The sequence below is a fragment of the Cucurbita maxima genome, unplaced genomic scaffold (assembly GCF_002738345.1).
Source record: "Cucurbita maxima cultivar Rimu unplaced genomic scaffold, Cmax_1.0 Cma_Scf00016, whole genome shotgun sequence".
NCBI lineage: Eukaryota > Viridiplantae > Streptophyta > Magnoliopsida > Cucurbitales > Cucurbitaceae > Cucurbita > Cucurbita maxima.
Window position 1 is genome coordinate 4,251,481 of NW_019272032.1, and position 18,572 is coordinate 4,270,052.

Genomic DNA, 18,572 nt, shown 5'->3' on the forward strand with positions numbered 1-18,572 from the left:
CCCCCCCCCAGCTTGGCCAAGAAGACTCTCTCTCTCTCTGCAATCTGTCTAATGATATCTCTTGATGATTATAGAAGAGTAAGTTCTGCTGAATGTGTTCTTCTTCCTCGTTTGGTCCCTCTTATCTCAAATCAGTGCATAAAAATAACAACCCGGGACTCACATATTTCTTCTACTAAAGTTAGTGTGAGATCTCACATCAGTTGGAGAGGAGAACGAAACATTTCTTATAAGAGTGTGGAAACTTCTCCCTAGTAAGCGCATTTTAAAACCGTGAGGCTGACAGTGATACGTAACGAGCCAAAGCGGACAATATCTGCTAGCGGTGAGCTTGGGCGGTTACACTTCTCCCTTTATATGTTTCCTTTTAAAGTATTTGCTAGAAAATTGTATGTGTTACCACTTGATATAGCATTCAGTGATTGGTATCTGCATTCACTTGAGTAGAACCAACCGTAATAATTAGCAAAACGAATCACCAAGTTTCTTGTTGTTCTATCTTTTTCACTCACTTTTTCAACTATGGATCTTCTGTTAATCTCTTTTTTGGGTTCCTTTTCATGACCATGATGAATATGTAGGTGGTGAAAGCGGTTTGATCAGTTGGGGAAAATCAATGCTTCATCAAACCTCAAGGACCCCTCACAAAAGAAGTACAACCAAATAATCACGTGGGACTTTCATGAATTCTAGTTCATGGGATTCATTTCATATAACACGGCTGTCATAACTTTGAACGGGTAGTGATCCCATACGTCGGTCCAAGGGAACCGAAACACAACGATCGAAACCAACACTTTGTTCTATACTGTTTACATAGATCTTCCTGTTTTGGTGAAATGGGATTCAAAATGATCCTCGAGTAGAAACTTTGAATGAACAAACTTTATCAGTTGAACCATCATCCAATGGGTGAATACTTGTAAATATTTGTAATGACAAGAAACTCCCTTGTTTTTGCAAATATTTTCATTAAATAAAGTTGTCTGTATATTACATTTGTGAAATAGCAAAGGGTGCTTTGACTTCAGATTATCATTGATTACTCGCAGGTTGTGCAGAAATTGTAGTGGATGCCTTTATCATCTCCATTTCACTTTTTACAATAATATTCATATAATATTCATAGTGATAGTCAATGATAGTCATGTAAAAGGTTGATAGGGAATGAGTATAAGTCACGGTGGCTACCTACCTAAGATTTAATATCTTACGAGTGGCCTTGGTGACCAAATATAGTAACGTCTGACGATCCGTCTATGTGAAAGTAGTCAAATTGCACCACATAACTCAAACATGATTTGTACTAGTGATTAGAAAACTTAAGCGGTATATAGCATGTTTTTAGATATAGAACATATATTAGATTTTTGTGTCTCAAACTATACAAATCTTACCGACAAACGTCCTCTCGATAGAAATTGTTCCTTTGTGCCTTTACTTTCCAAAAGAATGATTAATCTCCCATGATTAAGGCGTTTATTAAGGATTTAATCTCATCATTTAAACTTTTGACAAATCTTTGTCGCTCTCTTTAGAGATTATGATCAACCAAATTACTCAACTTTTGTTCAATTTTATGCTAAAAATGGAGAGAATAAGGGAAAAGGGCATTGGATAATATCTTTTATTATTTTCCTTTTATTTTGTTTATTTTATTAATATCTTTATAATTTTTTCTCTTTTGTTCCAAACTAATATCTTTAATTTATTTTTCATTAAAATAAAACTAAGGATTAAAAAAATTAAAAGGAAAATATAACTTTTTCCCTTGGGGAATGTTTGGACAACAGTAATTAAATAAGCAAATGAGACTGACGTACTACCAAATTTGTACTTTTTATTTTTATTTTCATTTTTTAATCTTTTTTGTTTTATTATTATTATTATTATTTTAATTTTAGTGGGAAAAAGGGCGAAGGAAACTTCTCTTGCTGTCTGAAACATATTATTATATTTTTATATCAAATATTAAAAATAGTTTTTTTTAAATAAAAAAATTAAAGAGTACAATTCCACATGTGCATGAATGAAACATCTGGCATCGGACACGCTGTCCGAGTGTGAATTATTTGGCAATACGCGTGGCAAATCTGGGACCCGCCACGAGCCTCGTTGGTACATGTGGGCCCCAGTTCTCTTATTTGGCGGCAAAATTGTCTTGTACTGCGGGACCCACCATCCCTCCAGCTCATTCTTCCGAGAACGATCAACTTTCCCGCTCTCTTAAAATTACCTTTTTTTTTTTAATTTATTTTTCAAAAATTTAAAAAACGACCCTAAAATTCTAAATACTATTACAATTTACCTCCTCAATTAAAATTTTAAAAAAATTAACAAAAATTAAATAAAAATGTGCTAGAAAGCTGGTAAAGCACCCCCGTGGCGGCGGCGGCGCGTGCTAAATAATTGTCATTAACGACAGTGACTAACAAATAAAGGTCCAAAACGGCACCGTATTACATACGACGACTAATTTTTTTCCAAAAACCTGACACGTGTCTAATTTTTTTCCCAAAAAAAAAAATAATTTTCTTAAATAAATATTATATTGGCCTTTGAATTTATTTTTGTGATTTTGGATCTTGATCACAATATTTTATTTTCCCATCATGCCACATAAATCATTAGATCTACCTTCCTAAAATTTTTATATTTCAATAAAAATAAAAATAAAACGTCATATTTCATTTTATCTTAATTAAACTATATTTGAATTCATTGATGGGTATTCATATTAATATAATTGGTAACATAAATATATGAGAATTTTGAACATTTTATGATGAATACGAAAGTATACATTATGATAATGAGATGATCATCATGCTTGACATGATGTACGATGGTCGTTGTACCTCTGGACATCTGGCTATAGTCAACTAGTTCGACCAGGAGGCTTAGGAGTGTGCGAGGCTACTTAGTGGGTCTATACTCACACGTATGAATCGTGTATGCAAAAGTAATACGTTCAATTTACCTAGACTGAAAACCACCTAAAAGACTAAAGAAACGAGTTAATCGAGAGGTAAAAGGAGAGAGAAAGAAATAAATAATAATAAAAAAGAATAGAACATTATTGATCACATGGTGCAAATAATGTCGTATACTCAGTCACATGGAGAAACTTATTATGGTGATTTGAAATGAAGAATAGAAGAATTTAAACAATAATAAATTTGAAAAATGGATTTTTCATTTATTTATTTATTTATTATTATTGCGTGTATACGTGGATAATTTAGGAGGTTAAATAAGACAAATTAAATAAAAAGAAAAAGAAAAAGAAATAGTGGAGTGAGGAGCAGAGGAAATAATCCCCACGCGGCATGCCAGCTGTATGGGTATAGATTCCGTGATTGCCTACATCCGGTCCCACGTGGACCCCACTTCCCCTCATTTCCTTTCTCCCATTTTTATAAAATAAAATATCATTTCCACTCCTTTTTACTCACCCTTCATTTTCATCATCTTTTTTTTTTTAATTATTATTATTAATATTTAAAAAATAAAAAATTAGAATTTTAGATTCAGGGATATAATTGACATTTTTTTTTAATTATTAATATTTTAAAAATAAAAAATTACAGGCAGAAACCATTTGAAATAAAATAAAATCAATTATTATTATTTAATTTAAGAATTGTAAAAATAATATATTATTTGAAATAATAGTAATAATAATAATAAAATATAACCAACGTAAAAGGTTAAAAAAAGAAAAAAAAAAGAGAAAAAAAAGGTAAGCCCTAAAAAAAGAAAAGAAAAATGATATTTGAAAAAAGAAGGAACACTCAAAGGATGATTGGATTAAAATAAGGAGTGAGAAATAGAAATTAGAGAGAGAGAGAGAGAAATGTGGATTGTGGTTGCTGTAGTTCCTCAGTTTTTAAGTTCGTAGAATTCTTGAGAAGGGAAGCACAGGAATTTGGTTCTCTCTCTACCCTTTAATGGCGGATTAAGAGAGAGAGAGGAAGAGAGTCGAGATTTGAGTAATGGGAGTTCGAAAACTATGAGAATGGGAAGTCTCGTCTCGTCTGTTCTCTAACTGTTGAAGTGATCGAAACCTGCTTACCGATCTTGATGGCGAAAACCGGTGTGTTTGATTCTAATCCTACAGTCATGGGGAAGGCCATGGACTTGAAGAGGGAGTTACAGAAGCTCATCGTTGCTATAATTGATGATGATAATTACTCCACTGATGCTATTGATCAAGCTAAAGAGATTCTTTGTGCGCTCAAGGAGTTGAAACTTAGGAAGAGATCACGCTCTTCGAATCTCTACGAGAATCTCATTTGCCCTGATGAATTTCGTTGTCCGCTTTCTACCGAGCTCATGAGAGATCCTGTTGTTGTCTCTACTGGCGAGGTTTGTGTTTCATGACAGAGCTTTGTGATTTGTCTTCTGCGTCTTGGTGATTTTGATTCTGTTGAATGAAATTCTAGTTTTCTAATTGTTTTGTGCTTTTGTTGTGAAAACACACTCGTGTGCTTGCGGTTTGGTTGTTTCGCGTAGAGAAACGAAAAATTTGAGGACATGAGCGTGTTCTTGTTCTTACATTTCCTTCCTCTCTGCATTTGTTGAATTTTGTCCTGTGAATGTGTTGTTTGGATATGTCTTGTTCCTCTTCCTCTTCTTCTCCTTCGTCTTCTCCAAATTACCTGTCCTCTGTTCTTGTTCTTTCAGAATCTTTTTTGTTTTTGATTTTCAAGTGCCGACGATTTAAATCCTTCATATCTTCAGTGATTATATTAATGTTTCGTATTATAATCGAAGGCAAGGCAACAAATGTTGACCGTGAATCAATATGAATGGTTTTCCTGGAAATCTGTAGAGGAAACGAGGAGAATTGCTTATAGATCATTTGTGATGTATGATTTTGGTGTAGATCTAATACCATTGTAAATTTTCTTTGTTTCCTTAAGACATTCATTATGGTCGTTTGGTTTCTGAGTTTTCTAGTTGTTGTTTTGTTTCATCTTATTGCAGACATTCGACAGACCCTTCATTCAAAAATGGTTGAAATCAGGAAACCGAACGTGCCCAAGAACTCAGCAAGTTCTTTCACACACGAACCTTACTCCCAATCACTTGATTCGTGGAATGATATCTCGGTGGTGTAGTAGTCGGGGAATTGAGTTGCAAGATCGTGTCCATTATCTTGATGACGATATAATAACAGAGGCTGATCGGGGCCGTTTCCATAGGTTAATAGAGAAAATGTCTGCAACATTACCTGAACAAAAAGCTGCTGCTAAGGAACTTCGGATGTTGACAAAGCGGATGCCCTCATTTCGAGCACTTTTTGGTGAGTCCCATGATGCCATCTCTTTGTTGCTTAGTCCACTTTGTGGAGATAAATCCCAAAGTAGTGTTCATGCGGATCTGCAAGAAGATTTGATCACAACCCTCTTGAATCTGTCAATCCATGACAACAACAAGAAACTTGTTTCTGAAACTCCCAGGGTAGTACCTCTTCTAATGGAAGCATTGAGATCAGGAACCATGGAAACGAGGAGCAATGCAGCTGCCGCCCTTTTCACTCTGTCAGCTCTCGACTCAAACAAAGTACTCATCGGGAAAGCTGGTGCCTTGAAACCACTCATCGACCTTTTAGATGAGGGGCATCCATTATCTATCAAAGATGCTGCTTCAGCAATATTTAATCTTTGTATAATTCATGAAAATAAAGCAAGAGCTGTGAGAGATGGTGCAGTTCGAGTGCTTCTGAAAAAGATCATGAACCAAATGCACGTTGATGAGTTGTTGGCTATTCTAGCAATGCTTTCGAACCATCCAAAATCTATTGAGGAAATGGGAGAACTTAGAGCTGTTCATTCCCTGCTCAGAATTATCAGGGAAAGTACTTGTTCACGTAACAAGGAAAATTGCATTGTGATCATCCACGCTATTTGCTTATACGATCGAACCCAGTGGAAGGACATGAGGGAGGAGGAGAAATGCTATCGAACCATTTCTGAACTTGCTCAGAATGGGACTTCAAGGGCCAAGAGAAAGGCAAGTGGCATACTCGATAGACTGAACAGGGTAGTTAATACGACCCATACTACATAATGAAATTCTTGGCGTTAGAAACTTGTAGATTCTGCCTCTAAATCCGGCACTCTGGTCTTTGCCAAGACTCGGTCATCTCATCTGTTTTGGTAATTTTCAATAAACTTTTCTGTATATTCTCTTTTACTGTGGAGTCTAATTTCGATTTCACTGCCAGCTTCATCGGTTCGTGCCTGTGAATAAATGTGAAGTGAGTTCTGCCCCTAAGTTTTTATTTTCATTTTTTCATTAGCTTTACTTGTTCTTTCATCATTACTGCACTTTACCAATGCCTGTTTTTCCCTTTCTCTGATTCATTGAACTGAAATAAGTTTAGAGCTGTTCAAAAGGAAGTGAGCAAATATGATTGGAGAGAATAAAAGGAAGACAGGATATGATTGTTGCCTGCATATGTTCCTTAGTGGTATCAAATGGATCTTTCCTTGGGCAAGAAACAGGAAAAGTCGTGTGCATCATTTTGAATGGTTTCTGTGATATGTAGTAGTAATGTGGTCCATTGAAGATGAACCGAATGGGAATATTGGATGCCTTCTACCTTTTTGTGAAGATATTCAATCTTTTAGTCTCCTTTTATCCATTATGCAATGACACCCCTTTACCTGACTTCCCCCATCATCTCTTGGATTACTTCACAAATTCCTTGTCACTTCATGCCCTCCACCTTACCATTTCCATCGATATGAATTCTCGTCCAAAAACGTTGATACAAACATAATTGTAACAAGAGGTACTAATATCTATCCTTATGAGTGAGTGGTAAGCCTCAATCTCCTCTAATCTTGTCTAAAAATGCCGATGCAAGTATATCTAAGGAAGTAGCTACACCCTTATTTTGTGTGAGTAATTTGTATGTATATGAAAGGGTTCTTGGTTTCTTTTTAAGCTCTGTGATTTTGTTTTCCTTTTCTTTTTCTTGTTGATTTTGGTTTCATAATTTGCAGCCATTGAGGCCAAATGATTCTTATTATTGACTGTTTACAGGTTAGTTCACTTGGAGGCTACTGCGATTTATTGTCTCCAGTTCTCTCTCTCCAAATGGTTGTCTTCTATAATATATTACCATAAATAGTACACCAAATCAAGTCAGGTTGCTTGCCAGTCCCCTTTTTTCTGTATTCAAGGGAGGGAAAATCCCCCTCCTCTTGTCCCTGCTAGCTGTATCTTTGGATTTTATTTATAGAATCTTCATTGAAACATTTAACTTGGAAGAGTTAAGATAAATAAAATGAAATCTTCTTCGGTTCTATAAGGCTCATGCAAATGTTTAACGACGTAGAAAAAATGGTTTCGAGTCATAGTGGTTATATACTAGAATTTAATATCCTGCAAGTTACCAACGACCAAATATAATAAGGTTAAATGATTGTCCTATAAGTATCGTGAAAGTACACCAAACACTCATGGATGGATAGAAAAGACGTCGATTTAAGACCGCTAAATGGGTTTATGACCTTAATATTGATTTGGAAAGACTGATATTTGGGTTTGCATCTTAGTATAATCATTGTCATACAATGGATTGTGTAGCTAATGTGTGGTTGGTGGTAGAAGATACAAGGACCCATTTGCTTTTTCTTGTCCACAATAATGTTTCATTTAATCAATTTTTATATGTTCTGTCTGTTCATATGTTCATATGGACAAGTTTAGTTGAACTGTTACATCAATTTTTTAGGATATCACTGCTTATGTTTGGATCTTTTCTCTTGAAAAAGAGAGAATAATGCCACAACATTGAGAAAAATGATAATTTAATTAGATTTTTTGTGATCTTAAAAAAAAAAGGAAAATAAATTATGGGTTTGTTTTAATATTATCAGTATTCTTGCCTGGCTGTGAGATAGGATACAAATGAAAAATCATGTGTTGTGTGGGAGGTTTGTGCAGTACAATAATTTTGGGGACTTTGGACAACAACAATCAATGGTTGGGCCATGAACGGAGTCGAGATGTTGAAATGCTCGACTTGTTCGATATGAATTGAAAACTCTATCATCCAAATCACTTGAAAAATACTTCAACTCGATTTAAATTTGAAACTCATACTAACCTCACTTTACAAGTTGTAATCAAGCATTACTTCTTCCTTACGATTAATTAATTCAAGAACAGCGTCAATTTAAATATGAAAATGTACGTCAACCTAAACATAACTCAGCTAGTTAATACATACTCTCGATTAGTTGATCAAAGGTTTGAACACGACAAGGCTTAGCCAAAAAAGAACAAACGTGCACCGAAGCTGAACATATAGCCTTCCAATTAAAACCATAATGAAGGTTTAAGTAATAACTGTACAATAAAATTATCAAGACAGGACATCATATACATGATTGACGCTACCACCTCAGAATGTCATGGAAAGCATGATATCATATGACAAACCGTAATCGACAATGCATACAGAAGAGTTGAGGACAAACTCACGCCATTAAAGACACGAGACCGTACAGGCCTAACCATCAACTCGATTGAGTTCCATTTCAAATTCAACTTAATCTGTATTATAAGCCCATCCATGCTTATCTAGAAAGGCTTCTACTGCTTCCTTTATGGCTAAATTCGGTACAAGTTGCGACTCATCGAGCAGTTCCCGCGTTAAGGGATCAAAGTTACCCACCTAGATAAGGAAGAAAATGGTTAAAATTGTAGCTACAAGACATGGGAAAATGGCAGTGGAAGGTGTAATGTTGTCACCTTTCGAAAATGGTCGAGTATCACTGCTCTCTCATACGTAACCCCACTCGGAGTGATAACGGGATCACGAAGAATATCAAGTGTAATTTTACAACAAAGATAATCAGGCACCTGAGAATATTGAATAAGTACCTCCACAGGATTTAAACAGAAAATGTTGTGCCTAAAAGCTTGTCACAAAGAAAAATTGAAGATAGCAACAACCATCATGCTTATTACCTCAGATGGCGCATCCGCCTCCCCAACTTTTTCAAACACACTTCTTAGAGACTTTAATTGTTTCCTATGAGCAATTTCAGCTTCATCTACAAACCCTTCTAGTTCAGAATGGTCAAGAAAATACTTTTGTTCAAGGGCTGCCTCACAAGCTTCTCTGAAAAACAATACGTTCACCAAAATCAAAAAAAGGAAACAGAATCGAGAAACCCCCCATCTCAAATTTTTAGTATCAAAGAGTGTTCATGCAACTTGTGCGCACCTCGACTATTCTCATGTGACGACTGCCTAGACCTACAGTATTTAGTTGCTAGGTACACTCGTAAGATATTAAATTCTAAGTGATCACCACGACTTGAAACTCATTTCCTAAGTCCATTGTTTAACGGTTATGGTTCATTAATATTTTCAGCTAAAAAAACGTGTGCCTAACTATCAATTTCAGAAGTGTACATGCATCGAACTCTGGAAATCAAAAGGCTGAACTCAGAGAAATAACTAACTTCAAGGTCTGTAATTCCCATGAACGTTTGGTAGAAGCTTTTTCCCACTCCCTGTATTTTGCTTTTGCAAGCTCCTGCCATATTTCCTCAACCATATAACTCTTTGGATTTGCACCCCTACCAAGATCCAAAGCCTATAAAAAGAGATGATATTAAATTTATGTTTGTATAATAGACATGTCATGCTTACAAAAACTAAATGCTCAGTGGCAGGGATGCAACGTACACCAACAAAAATCTAAAATAGTTCTAGATTCAAAACCGAAATCTTTTTACATTATTTGAAAAAAAATATTTAAACCGAAACGTTACTCAGAAGAAATGAGTCAACACCACATAAGTTTCATTCAGAATTCTGTATATTCATTAGTAGAACTAGTTGTGAATAGGAGATTTGCACATTCTTAGGAAAAAAATTTCATTTATCTGAAACATAAAGAAAGTAATGTCAAGATAAGTGGCAGCTGCTTTTCAATTAGTACTCTACCTTCCATCTTATCTAACCAATTGCTATCACTTTCTCTGTTACAACCCACGCCTCCTACTATGACGACTAAACTCTCAAAAGACATCCAAGGCACACATATTCTATCCACTTATCAAACTAAAAATCCCTTTGCTGTGCTGCACCGTAGGCGTCCCCCATGTAAATCAAGCATTGTATATCTGTCAAGTTGTCGTTTCTCTAAACTGTTCAAACTACAGTTGAATCAGCTATGCAGAAAACAGGAGAGGATCTCATCTGTAAAGGAACTTGAAAGGAGTTCAGTGGGTGGCTGTGAGAAATGAGGTGCTCTAGCCAAACTTTTCCAAGCAAGCACCATGGATTCAAGGTATTAAACTTGAGGATTGGAAGGAATGATGAGGGTGGGTTGTAAATCCATGTATTCGAAAAGCTCACTTAAATCAAGTCTCCTTTCGAACAGTGCAGAAACAGATGGTGGGCAGTTCGGATTATGAAACGTCGCCCCGATCTGAGAAAAAGGTTGCCTCCTTTTCTACCTCTAATTTTGATTGATGAGGAAGGAAACCACAAGAATTTCTTTGTACCTCAAAGAAAATCGAGCTGCAGTTCAAGATATTAGTGGTTCTAGAAGATACCTTAATTAGGCCTCCAAAGTGGCTACTGATTGCTTCAAAACAACTATAGAAATCCACCCATCATGACCCAAAATAACTTCTGGTTTGCTATGTTCTTCATCCAATGGACATCCATTTCCCATTTGGACCAAGACCACTCAAGACTTTTCCATCTCTCGAAGTGTAGAAGTTCATGGGTTCAAAAAATATACAGAGCAAAGAGCAATCAAGTCCATGAAGCAAAAAATGGAATCAAAAGTTTTCATAGGGAAGGGCAAAATTTTACATCTAAACTTTATATATATATATATAAAGTTTTCAAAGGTTATTTCTGCAATTCATAATTCAAATGAATCTCCAATCCAATCTTCTACTCAATTTCATCTCTACGTAGAAATCAATTGTTTTGTATCCAAATGAAAAGGATAAGAGAGGGTACAATACAAAAATCAAAAGTTACCTTCTCCAAATGCTTGATTCCTTCTGGATATACATTATTTTGTATTAATGCTAGGCCTAACATATAATGTCCCTGCACATCAAAAAATTGTCAACAAATGTGATATACAAAGAAATAGAGAAGGAAGGATCATCGATCAAGAATTCAAGATAAGACAAATGCATAAGAAAACTGTAAATAAGTTGGAGGCAGCAGAGGAGGCTGAATTGATATCACGCGCAACATTAAAGCAATACCTTCACAGAATTGCTATCAATCTGAATAGCTCTACGGCAATCCTCCTCCACCTTCTTCCAATCACTATATACCATAAGAAAAAACTAATCCAATGTAAAAATGAAGAGAAACAATGTAAAAATGAAGAAATTGAAAGGAATTAGGGTTGGTGCCCGTACATACTTCCGCTTGCGATGACACAAAGCGCGGTTCGTCAAATACACAGCAACATTCGGGCATAGCGTAATCGCCTTCAAGTCCAAACAACAAGAACATCCCAAAATCAACGAACACAAATAAAACTATAGAATCCAATAATCAAATGATTTGATCCTGATACAACCAAACGTTCTACCTGCAAATTCTGACAAAACCAAAATAGCAACTAGAAACGAAAAGAAATCGAGAGATAGAGAAAAACCTCGGTGTAGGCTTCAATGGCGGCTCCGATTCTACCTTTTTGAAAATAGTGGTTTCCATCTTTTCGGAGAAGCTCGGCCTGTTTTGCAGCGCCAGACAAGGCCACGAAGCCCGGCCCCATCGCCGATCGACTGAATCAAAGCGACAATAATGAATGAAACTTTGGGGGTTTTTTAGGGTCAGGCAATCAAGAACAGAGAGAAAATTGGTTAAATGGGATTACAGAAATCGAGGCGTTTCCTTAAGAATAGTGATTTCAAGCGATTCGCCGGCAAAATATGTGTTGACGCCAAAGTTGACAAATTTCCCTCTAATTATTTTGTACGGATAATTATAAATTCCTTTTTTTTTTTTTTTTCCTTTCCCTCAAAAATATTTTTAGTTCTAAATAGCCCGGACCTCCTTTGACCGTTGATTGACGAAAAATGACGTGGCAGTTAACTTCCCCTTCTCCAGCAATCTCGCCGTTGTCGTCGTCGTTGCGCCGCCTCCTTCCCCTGTCACCATCGATGATGCCACTGGAAACCGCCGAAACATAAAATCCTTTTCCATCGTCACTCTGGAAACTGATTTCATTCTTCTGCAAAAGCCCCATCGGTTTCTGCTTGCCGGTGTGGTCCACTGGCTCCGACCCACCTTCGTCACCGATGTAACCGCCGTGATTAGTAGTCGGACCATAATCTCCGTCCATTTCATCCTCTTTCACGTCGAGATTTACTTCTTTCCGTTGCAGTTGTCGCTATCTGTCGTGATCCCCTGCTTCTCGTCGTCGCTCAGATTCGACTGCTACAGCTTTGGTTTCGCCGGAATAAGTGTATTTCATGGCGGCCAGAAGCGGTTGTTGGTGGTGGTGGGGCTCGCGTGGGACATAAGACACCGTAAAAGGGTGGTGTATTTGGTGAGTATTTCGGGGATTCGTGGGATTTTAATGAAGCAGTAAATCCAATCCCAACATTGCCAAATTCATACCGGAAAACATTCCTCCACCCACCGCCGCCGCCTAAACTACTAATTCCCATTAAAACCACCCCCAAATTTCTCTGTTCGCTGTTACTAGTTCCGGAAACAGAACCAAACCCAGAAACAGAAATGCCTAGAAATTTGAAGAATTCTAATCTAAAGAGAGAGGAGAACAGTGGGTTTATGGATCGAGTGGAGAGAGAAAGTGAAGAGTAGCCAGTTTTGGGAGGACAGATTGTGGTATTCGGTTGACGGAAAACCGCCCATGGTTTCAGACAGTTCCGAACAACCTGACACTGGAGTTCCTGTAAGGGTGTCATCGACGGCGGCCGTGGAAGAAGGTGGTGCAACGGCGACGGCGACGGCGACATTGTCGGGGAAGGAGAGAGGAGGAAGCAAGCTGAAGAAGGGGAGGCAGAGGAAGGAAGAACACTAAAAAAGTCAACTAAACGAGGAGGCTTTCTTCTTTCTTCTTTCTTCTTTTTATATATATTCTTAAAAAATATAGTAATTTCAAAGATTCTGAATCAATTTCATTTTTAATAATAATTTCTATTAAACGATAATATTTTATAAGAGAGAAAAAAAAAATGTATTAATAATACCATCTTTTAACATAATTTATAAAAACTCAAATTTTAATATTATAATATAATATTTTATTTGGTATATATAAAAAAATAGGTCAAAATATAATCTCGTCTCCTGTTTTATTTAATTATCAGGAAGAAAATATTTTTTCACTCTGTCCCTCATTCTCCATTTAAATAGGGATTCTTGACTCCATTCGAGGTAGGTTTGTTAAATAAAGTGACATTAAAATTAAAATTTAACCCAAAAAAAAACAATAAAAACAAATAATAGTTATTTTTGAAAGTCCAAACAACTAAAATTTGAACTAAAACCATTAATATTTTTAATCATAAACGAAAATAGACAGCTTTAAAATCAATGGCAAAGACAGAATATACCAAAATAGGATTAAAACTAAAACTAAAAACACGATTTAAACATTACATTGGAGGAGAAAAAAATAAGTAAATCAAAGAAAACAATTGAAAACGGCGGCAGCGAAGTCCACATTCCGACGAACACTACCGCCATCAGATCGTCGGATTTTCAACATTTAAGAACAAATCCGGAACATTTCATCCACCAAATCTGTAAGGATTTTCAATTAATGCATTCTTCATTCATCCATATTTGGTAACCGTTTCAGTGGCGTTGAATCAATGGTCAAATCAATTTCACCACAAATCATCCCCAATTTTGCCCTAACAAAAAAAAAAACGCCTCTGTTCTCTCTTTTTTTCTCTCAATCGATTCATCAATTCAATTTTCTCTCTCTCTCTCTCTCTCTGTAGATGGAAGCGTTAGGTTCTTACCCGATCAGTTTCGGTTCCGGTAGGGTTCCGACCACGAGCGACGGCGATGAGTCGAAGAGGCTTCCGAATAGGAGGAGGTCGTTCCAGGCCGCGGGCGATTGGCTGAGGCGGAGATCCACGGCGGCGAAGATCGGTCTTGCGGTGGCGGCGGCGGTGGCTGCGATGTTTGTTTTGAAGCACACGGTTACGAATCATAATTACTTGTTCATCGCGAGTGAAATCATTCACGCGGCTGGTCTTCTCATCCTCGCTTATAAACTCACCACTCATAAAACCTGCTCCGGCGAGTTCCTCTCCCTCTCTACTTTTTTATTTATATAATATTTTTTCCACAAAATAAATTAAATTAAATAATTTTTTATTTTTTTTATTTAGTATTATTTACAATAAAATGGTTAATTTGATTTTATAATGAAATTAGGTATGTCTTCAAAAAGTCAAGAACTCACGGCTTTATTCTTACTGGTACGATTGATTTTCGGGTCAATTATGGAGGTTGATGTTTACACATTTTTGGACTCCATTAATTTCATCGCCACGGTTTGGGTCATCTATATGATCCGCTCCAAGTTGAAAAATACATATAACAAAGCCCTCGATAACTTCCATTTGTATTATGTGGTAATTTTTTCTATTCTCTTCTTTCTAATTGCATCGACTTATACATTAACGATGAAATTGATTAGCTATCATTTGGTATGATTGTGTGTTAAACAGGTCGTACCGTCAATGGTGCTTTCGTTATTTATCTTTCCCCACGTCCACTATAATCCCATGGTTCGTGTGTTGTGGGCATTTGGCGTGTACGTTGAATCTTTTTCAATGTTGCCTCAGCTTCTAATGATGCAAAACGCTAAGGTTTCATTTGCTTTCTTTCAATTTTTTTCATTTCATTCTCGTGAGTTTATTAAATGATAATTTTCTTCCAATTTTTTTTTAGATGATCGAGCCTTTCACCGCACATTATGTGTTTGCTATGGGGATTTCCAGATTCTTAGCTTTTGCTTATTGGGTCATTCAGGTTAGAAAATTTCCAACTGATACAATATTTATAATTCGAATAGATTTAAAAATGTTATTACTCAAGAATACTTATAGAATTGGATGGAAATGTTTACAAATATGGGAAATATAAACTAAATCTTGAGAATAAAATAAAATATACTCATAATCATATTGAAAAATATTAACCGATTACGAGTATATTAAAATACATTCCATAACTAATATATTATCCAAATATACAAATACCTTGACTAATTAAAATTAGTAATAAGTTGCACTAAATTCTGATACATTCTAGTAATAGTCATTATCCATAAATTGGTTGAGACCATTTTTTTAATGTGTTTTCTTAAATGGAATGAAATTTGTGTTTAGGTTTACGAGACTCGAGGGCGTTATTTGTTATTGGTTGGCCACGGTTATTTTTGGTTTATGGCTGCTTTCATCGCTGAAATGATTCAATCGTTCATCTTGTCTGACTTTTGCTATTACTATGCTAAGAGGTAAAGTCTCATTCATTTTGTTTAAAATTTCATGGTTATCACGGTTACATGAACACTATTCTCCACAATAGTATGATATTGTCTACTATGAGCATAGACACTCATGGCTTTGTTTTGGCTGCTCCAGCATACCTCTGTACCAATGAAGATACCATTATTTAATTACAAACTCATGATTATTCCCTAAATTAGTCGATTTGGGACTTTTATCATCCAACAATGGCCTTTAAATTTATATGTTTCTAATTGTATTTTATGGTTTTGAATTGCAGTGTGATGCAAGGAAAGTTGAGGATGCCCGTTTAGAGTATATCATCCAACAATAAGCGCTTGTTATGAATGTTTCTTAGTTAAATGGATGCATTTTAATTTTACGTTTGGATGGAAAGCTGGTTCTTGTTCATACCCTCTGGTTATATCTCGTTTAAATTTAATAATGTATTATTGTATCAATTCGAATTATTAAATTCAATGGTACAGAGCTGTTGCTACATATGTGAAAAACTTTCCACCCATACGTATTTGACATAATTATTTTAATTATAAGAGATCAATAGTAATTTATTTAAATATCTATTTAATTTATTTTGACCAAAAAATTATTAAATAAATTAATTACTGATTTTATTAACATTTTTTACAGAACACTAAATACAATTATTTAATTTATAAAACTCTATTTGTTTTTTTGTTTTTTTTTTTTTTTGGTCCTCTTTAATTTAGGAAAAGAAATAACTCGAAATGCGAAAAAGAAAAGAAAAAAAGGAAATCGACGTGGCCACTCCAGCACCGTCGAATCAACATCCTTTCTCCACGTCTCTTATGAAGTCACGTGGCACCTCAAAACAAGATAGTTCCACGCGCCGCGTTAAAGAAAAGAACCCCTCAGAATTATTCGTCACCGTACTCTTACCCCGTCTTATCCAAACAAAACCAGCCACGTGTCTGACAGCGTGTCATAACCAATAATCCGATTCAAAAAAGTTGGCGCTCTTAGCTGTCATATCATCACGTGTCACCAGAGTGGGACCCATAAAAACGATATACATGTGTTCATAGTCTACATGGTTGCGCTGATCTCGCGGCATGAGATTTTAACGTGGAAAGAGAGATTCGTGGGACGGGAAAATCACCCCGCCACGTGTTCTTCTTCGCCAGCCTGTCAGACAGTCCTGCTTTTTCCCGCTAAAAAACCGACACGTGGCGTCCCCATGCCTCTCTCCAATAATTTATTATTCGAAAACCTTAGATTAGGATCAAATAATCATAATAAATATATTATAATAAAAAATAATTAAAATTAAGATTACCAAATTTTAATGGCGATGCTCTAAAAATATCTCTCTGATTATATCCTTTCGTATTTCTTTCTTCCTCCTCCCTCCAACCCCACCGCCGTCCTTACCTCCTCCATGGCCGACACGTCACCCCTTCTCCATTCCCCGAGAATCACGCCGTCCAATCCATATAACCCAATCGTGCATTCCCACGTTTGTAATCTTCTTTTTCTGCTGCGATTCTTTTCATCTTTGTTCTTCGTTTTTGTGAGAAGATGAAATCTGTGGTCTTACCAGATGAAAACAACAACGACGTAGACGTCGATTTAGCGTTGTCAATCGGCGGAGTTTTTAGAACCTTACCGGAGAAATCGACGGCGTCTGGTTCTTCCTTCACGTTGTGGATTAACGATGGAGACGAGGAGGATAGCGGAGTTACTGATGCCAAGAACAGAGGCCAGATCCGGCGACGAGAGACCAAGAGGAAACGAGACGAGGAAGACGAACGGAATCCGCCATTGAAGAGGGAGAAGAAGCTTCAAGGCGTTGGATATGAATGTAATGTTGATCGAGAAGAATGTCGAAATGAAACTGCAGAGCTAATGCCGTATCCTTACTCGTCGTTGCAGTACGTGCCGTTTATGAATGGCTTCGTTTTACCCTGTGTGGTGCCGTACTGGGCGGCGGCTGGTCACGGCGGTGAGAGAACCGTCCATCAGCCGGTAGCTTGCCGGAGCTTCAGGCCGTTTGAAACGGATCGAAGAGGTTTAGACGGATTTTCGAATGGAAGGACGAACAGGAAAACTGGGTCTTGTGGATCATCCCCTGTTTGCAGTTCCTCTGTAATTTCTGATAATTACCAGAGTTCATCTCATGAAGGTGCCTGCAAATCTTGTGTTTCTCAGAATGTGTCAATCCTCGATCATTGATTTCCATTTCATGAGTATGGTTCTTTTTTTTCTCTCTCTCAGAATCAAGATTTTAAGTTGTTCATTTTCTATCAGGATGTGGTAGCAGCTATACCAGAAACAATTCATGTAATTCCTCATCAGATCGACACCAAATGCGATGTCCGAACTCGAACTCGAACCCGAATACGAATGATTCTATGAATCATGATAAACCAAAGCCTTGCAGTGAAAACAGGACACAATGTGAAGAGAAATCTGGTGAATCCCATGTCCACAAGAAAGAGCCAATCACTGCATCGAGCAACAAATCTGTTTTCAATTCCCAGAGGTCTCCTTCCATGTCAATAAAGAACATGAAGATGGAGAATGAGGAACTTCCAAAGCCTCAAATTCTAAGCCGGAATGTGCCAAGCCTTCAGCAAATGCCCTGTGTTTCGACGACCGGAGTTGGTCCCAACGGCAAAACCATCACTGGATTCTTGTACAGATACTCCAACTTGGAGGTCAGTATTTTGTGCGTCTGCCATGGAGAATCCTTTTCACCAGCCGAGTTCGTCAAGCACGCCGGGGGCGAAGAAATTTCTCACCCTTTGAGACACATTACTGTTCTTCCTACTAATGGAATACCATCTGCAATCAGATGAAAGCATTTGATCTTAGATCTTAACAGCTTAACGTGTTTTTTTTTATATTGAAACCTTGGGGCAGGAGAGGATCTGTACCGAAGTACTTTAACGTCTTATTTGAGGGCTCTTCCAGGCCCCAAAACTTTTGGCTTTGTGCATATTTTCAGAGAACATTTTCGAAGGCATTCAGATATAGAGTTTCAACTATTACATATAGAGACTAGTTCCAATGCTAATA

The 18,572-nt window shown here is 36.7% G+C and overlaps 4 protein-coding genes and 1 pseudogene across 10 annotated transcripts; 4 read left to right on the top strand and 1 right to left on the bottom strand.

Annotated features, from left to right (window-relative positions):
- LOC111491426 overlaps window positions 1–1,002 on the top strand; it is a 4,573-nt pseudogene extending 3,571 nt beyond the window's left edge.
- A 2,818-nt stretch (window positions 1,003–3,820) lies between these two features.
- LOC111491272 (U-box domain-containing protein 9-like) lies at window positions 3,821–7,319 on the top strand. 4 transcript variants are annotated; one of them, XR_002719686.1, is made up of 4 exons: window positions 3,821–4,368; window positions 4,990–6,164; window positions 6,233–6,265; window positions 7,057–7,319. XR_002719686.1 is itself a non-coding variant. In XM_023140106.1 (2 exons), exons 1-2 carry the CDS (start codon window positions 4,084–4,086, stop codon window positions 6,073–6,075), a joined length of 1,371 nt encoding a protein of 456 aa, XP_022995874.1. In that variant the 5' UTR covers window positions 3,821–4,083; the 3' UTR covers window positions 6,076–6,440. The 4 variants fall into 4 exon arrangements, 1 of the variants encoding a protein (XP_022995874.1); XR_002719685.1 differs by having other exon boundaries at window positions 4,990–6,265; window positions 7,057–7,280; XR_002719687.1 differs by lacking the exon at window positions 6,233–6,265 and having other exon boundaries at window positions 7,057–7,280.
- A 915-nt stretch (window positions 7,320–8,234) lies between these two features.
- LOC111491225 (E3 ubiquitin-protein ligase CHIP-like) lies at window positions 8,235–12,015 on the bottom strand. Its single transcript, XM_023140031.1, has 8 exons — window positions 11,669–12,015; window positions 11,431–11,498; window positions 11,268–11,331; window positions 11,032–11,103; window positions 9,492–9,625; window positions 8,992–9,145; window positions 8,773–8,883; window positions 8,235–8,695 (listed from the first exon to the last, which is right to left on the bottom strand). The coding sequence occupies exons 1-8, from the start codon at window positions 11,786–11,788 to the stop codon at window positions 8,570–8,572; spliced, it is 849 nt and encodes a 282-aa protein (XP_022995799.1). The 5' UTR covers window positions 11,789–12,015; the 3' UTR covers window positions 8,235–8,569.
- A 1,519-nt stretch (window positions 12,016–13,534) lies between these two features.
- On the top strand, window positions 13,535–16,010 carry LOC111491224 (ER lumen protein-retaining receptor 3-like). Of its 4 annotated transcripts, XM_023140028.1 has the most exons (7): window positions 13,535–13,790; window positions 13,992–14,295; window positions 14,434–14,633; window positions 14,730–14,870; window positions 14,953–15,033; window positions 15,393–15,520; window positions 15,793–16,010. In XM_023140028.1, the coding sequence occupies exons 2-7, from the start codon at window positions 13,992–13,994 to the stop codon at window positions 15,824–15,826; spliced, it is 888 nt and encodes a 295-aa protein (XP_022995796.1). In that variant the 5' UTR covers window positions 13,535–13,790; the 3' UTR covers window positions 15,827–16,010. The 4 variants fall into 4 exon arrangements, with proteins under 4 accessions (XP_022995796.1, XP_022995795.1, XP_022995797.1 ...); XM_023140027.1 differs by lacking the exon at window positions 13,535–13,790 and having other exon boundaries at window positions 13,822–14,295; XM_023140029.1 differs by lacking the exon at window positions 13,535–13,790 and having other exon boundaries at window positions 13,822–14,295; window positions 15,393–15,525; window positions 15,793–15,832.
- Window positions 16,011–16,882: 872 nt separating this feature from the next.
- LOC111491188 (ninja-family protein AFP2-like) lies at window positions 16,883–18,550 on the top strand. The gene is made up of 2 exons (XM_023139981.1): window positions 16,883–17,676; window positions 17,802–18,550. Exons 1-2 carry the CDS (start codon window positions 17,073–17,075, stop codon window positions 18,350–18,352), a joined length of 1,155 nt encoding a protein of 384 aa, XP_022995749.1. The 5' UTR covers window positions 16,883–17,072; the 3' UTR covers window positions 18,353–18,550.
- The last annotated feature ends 22 nt before the right edge of the window (window positions 18,551–18,572 follow it).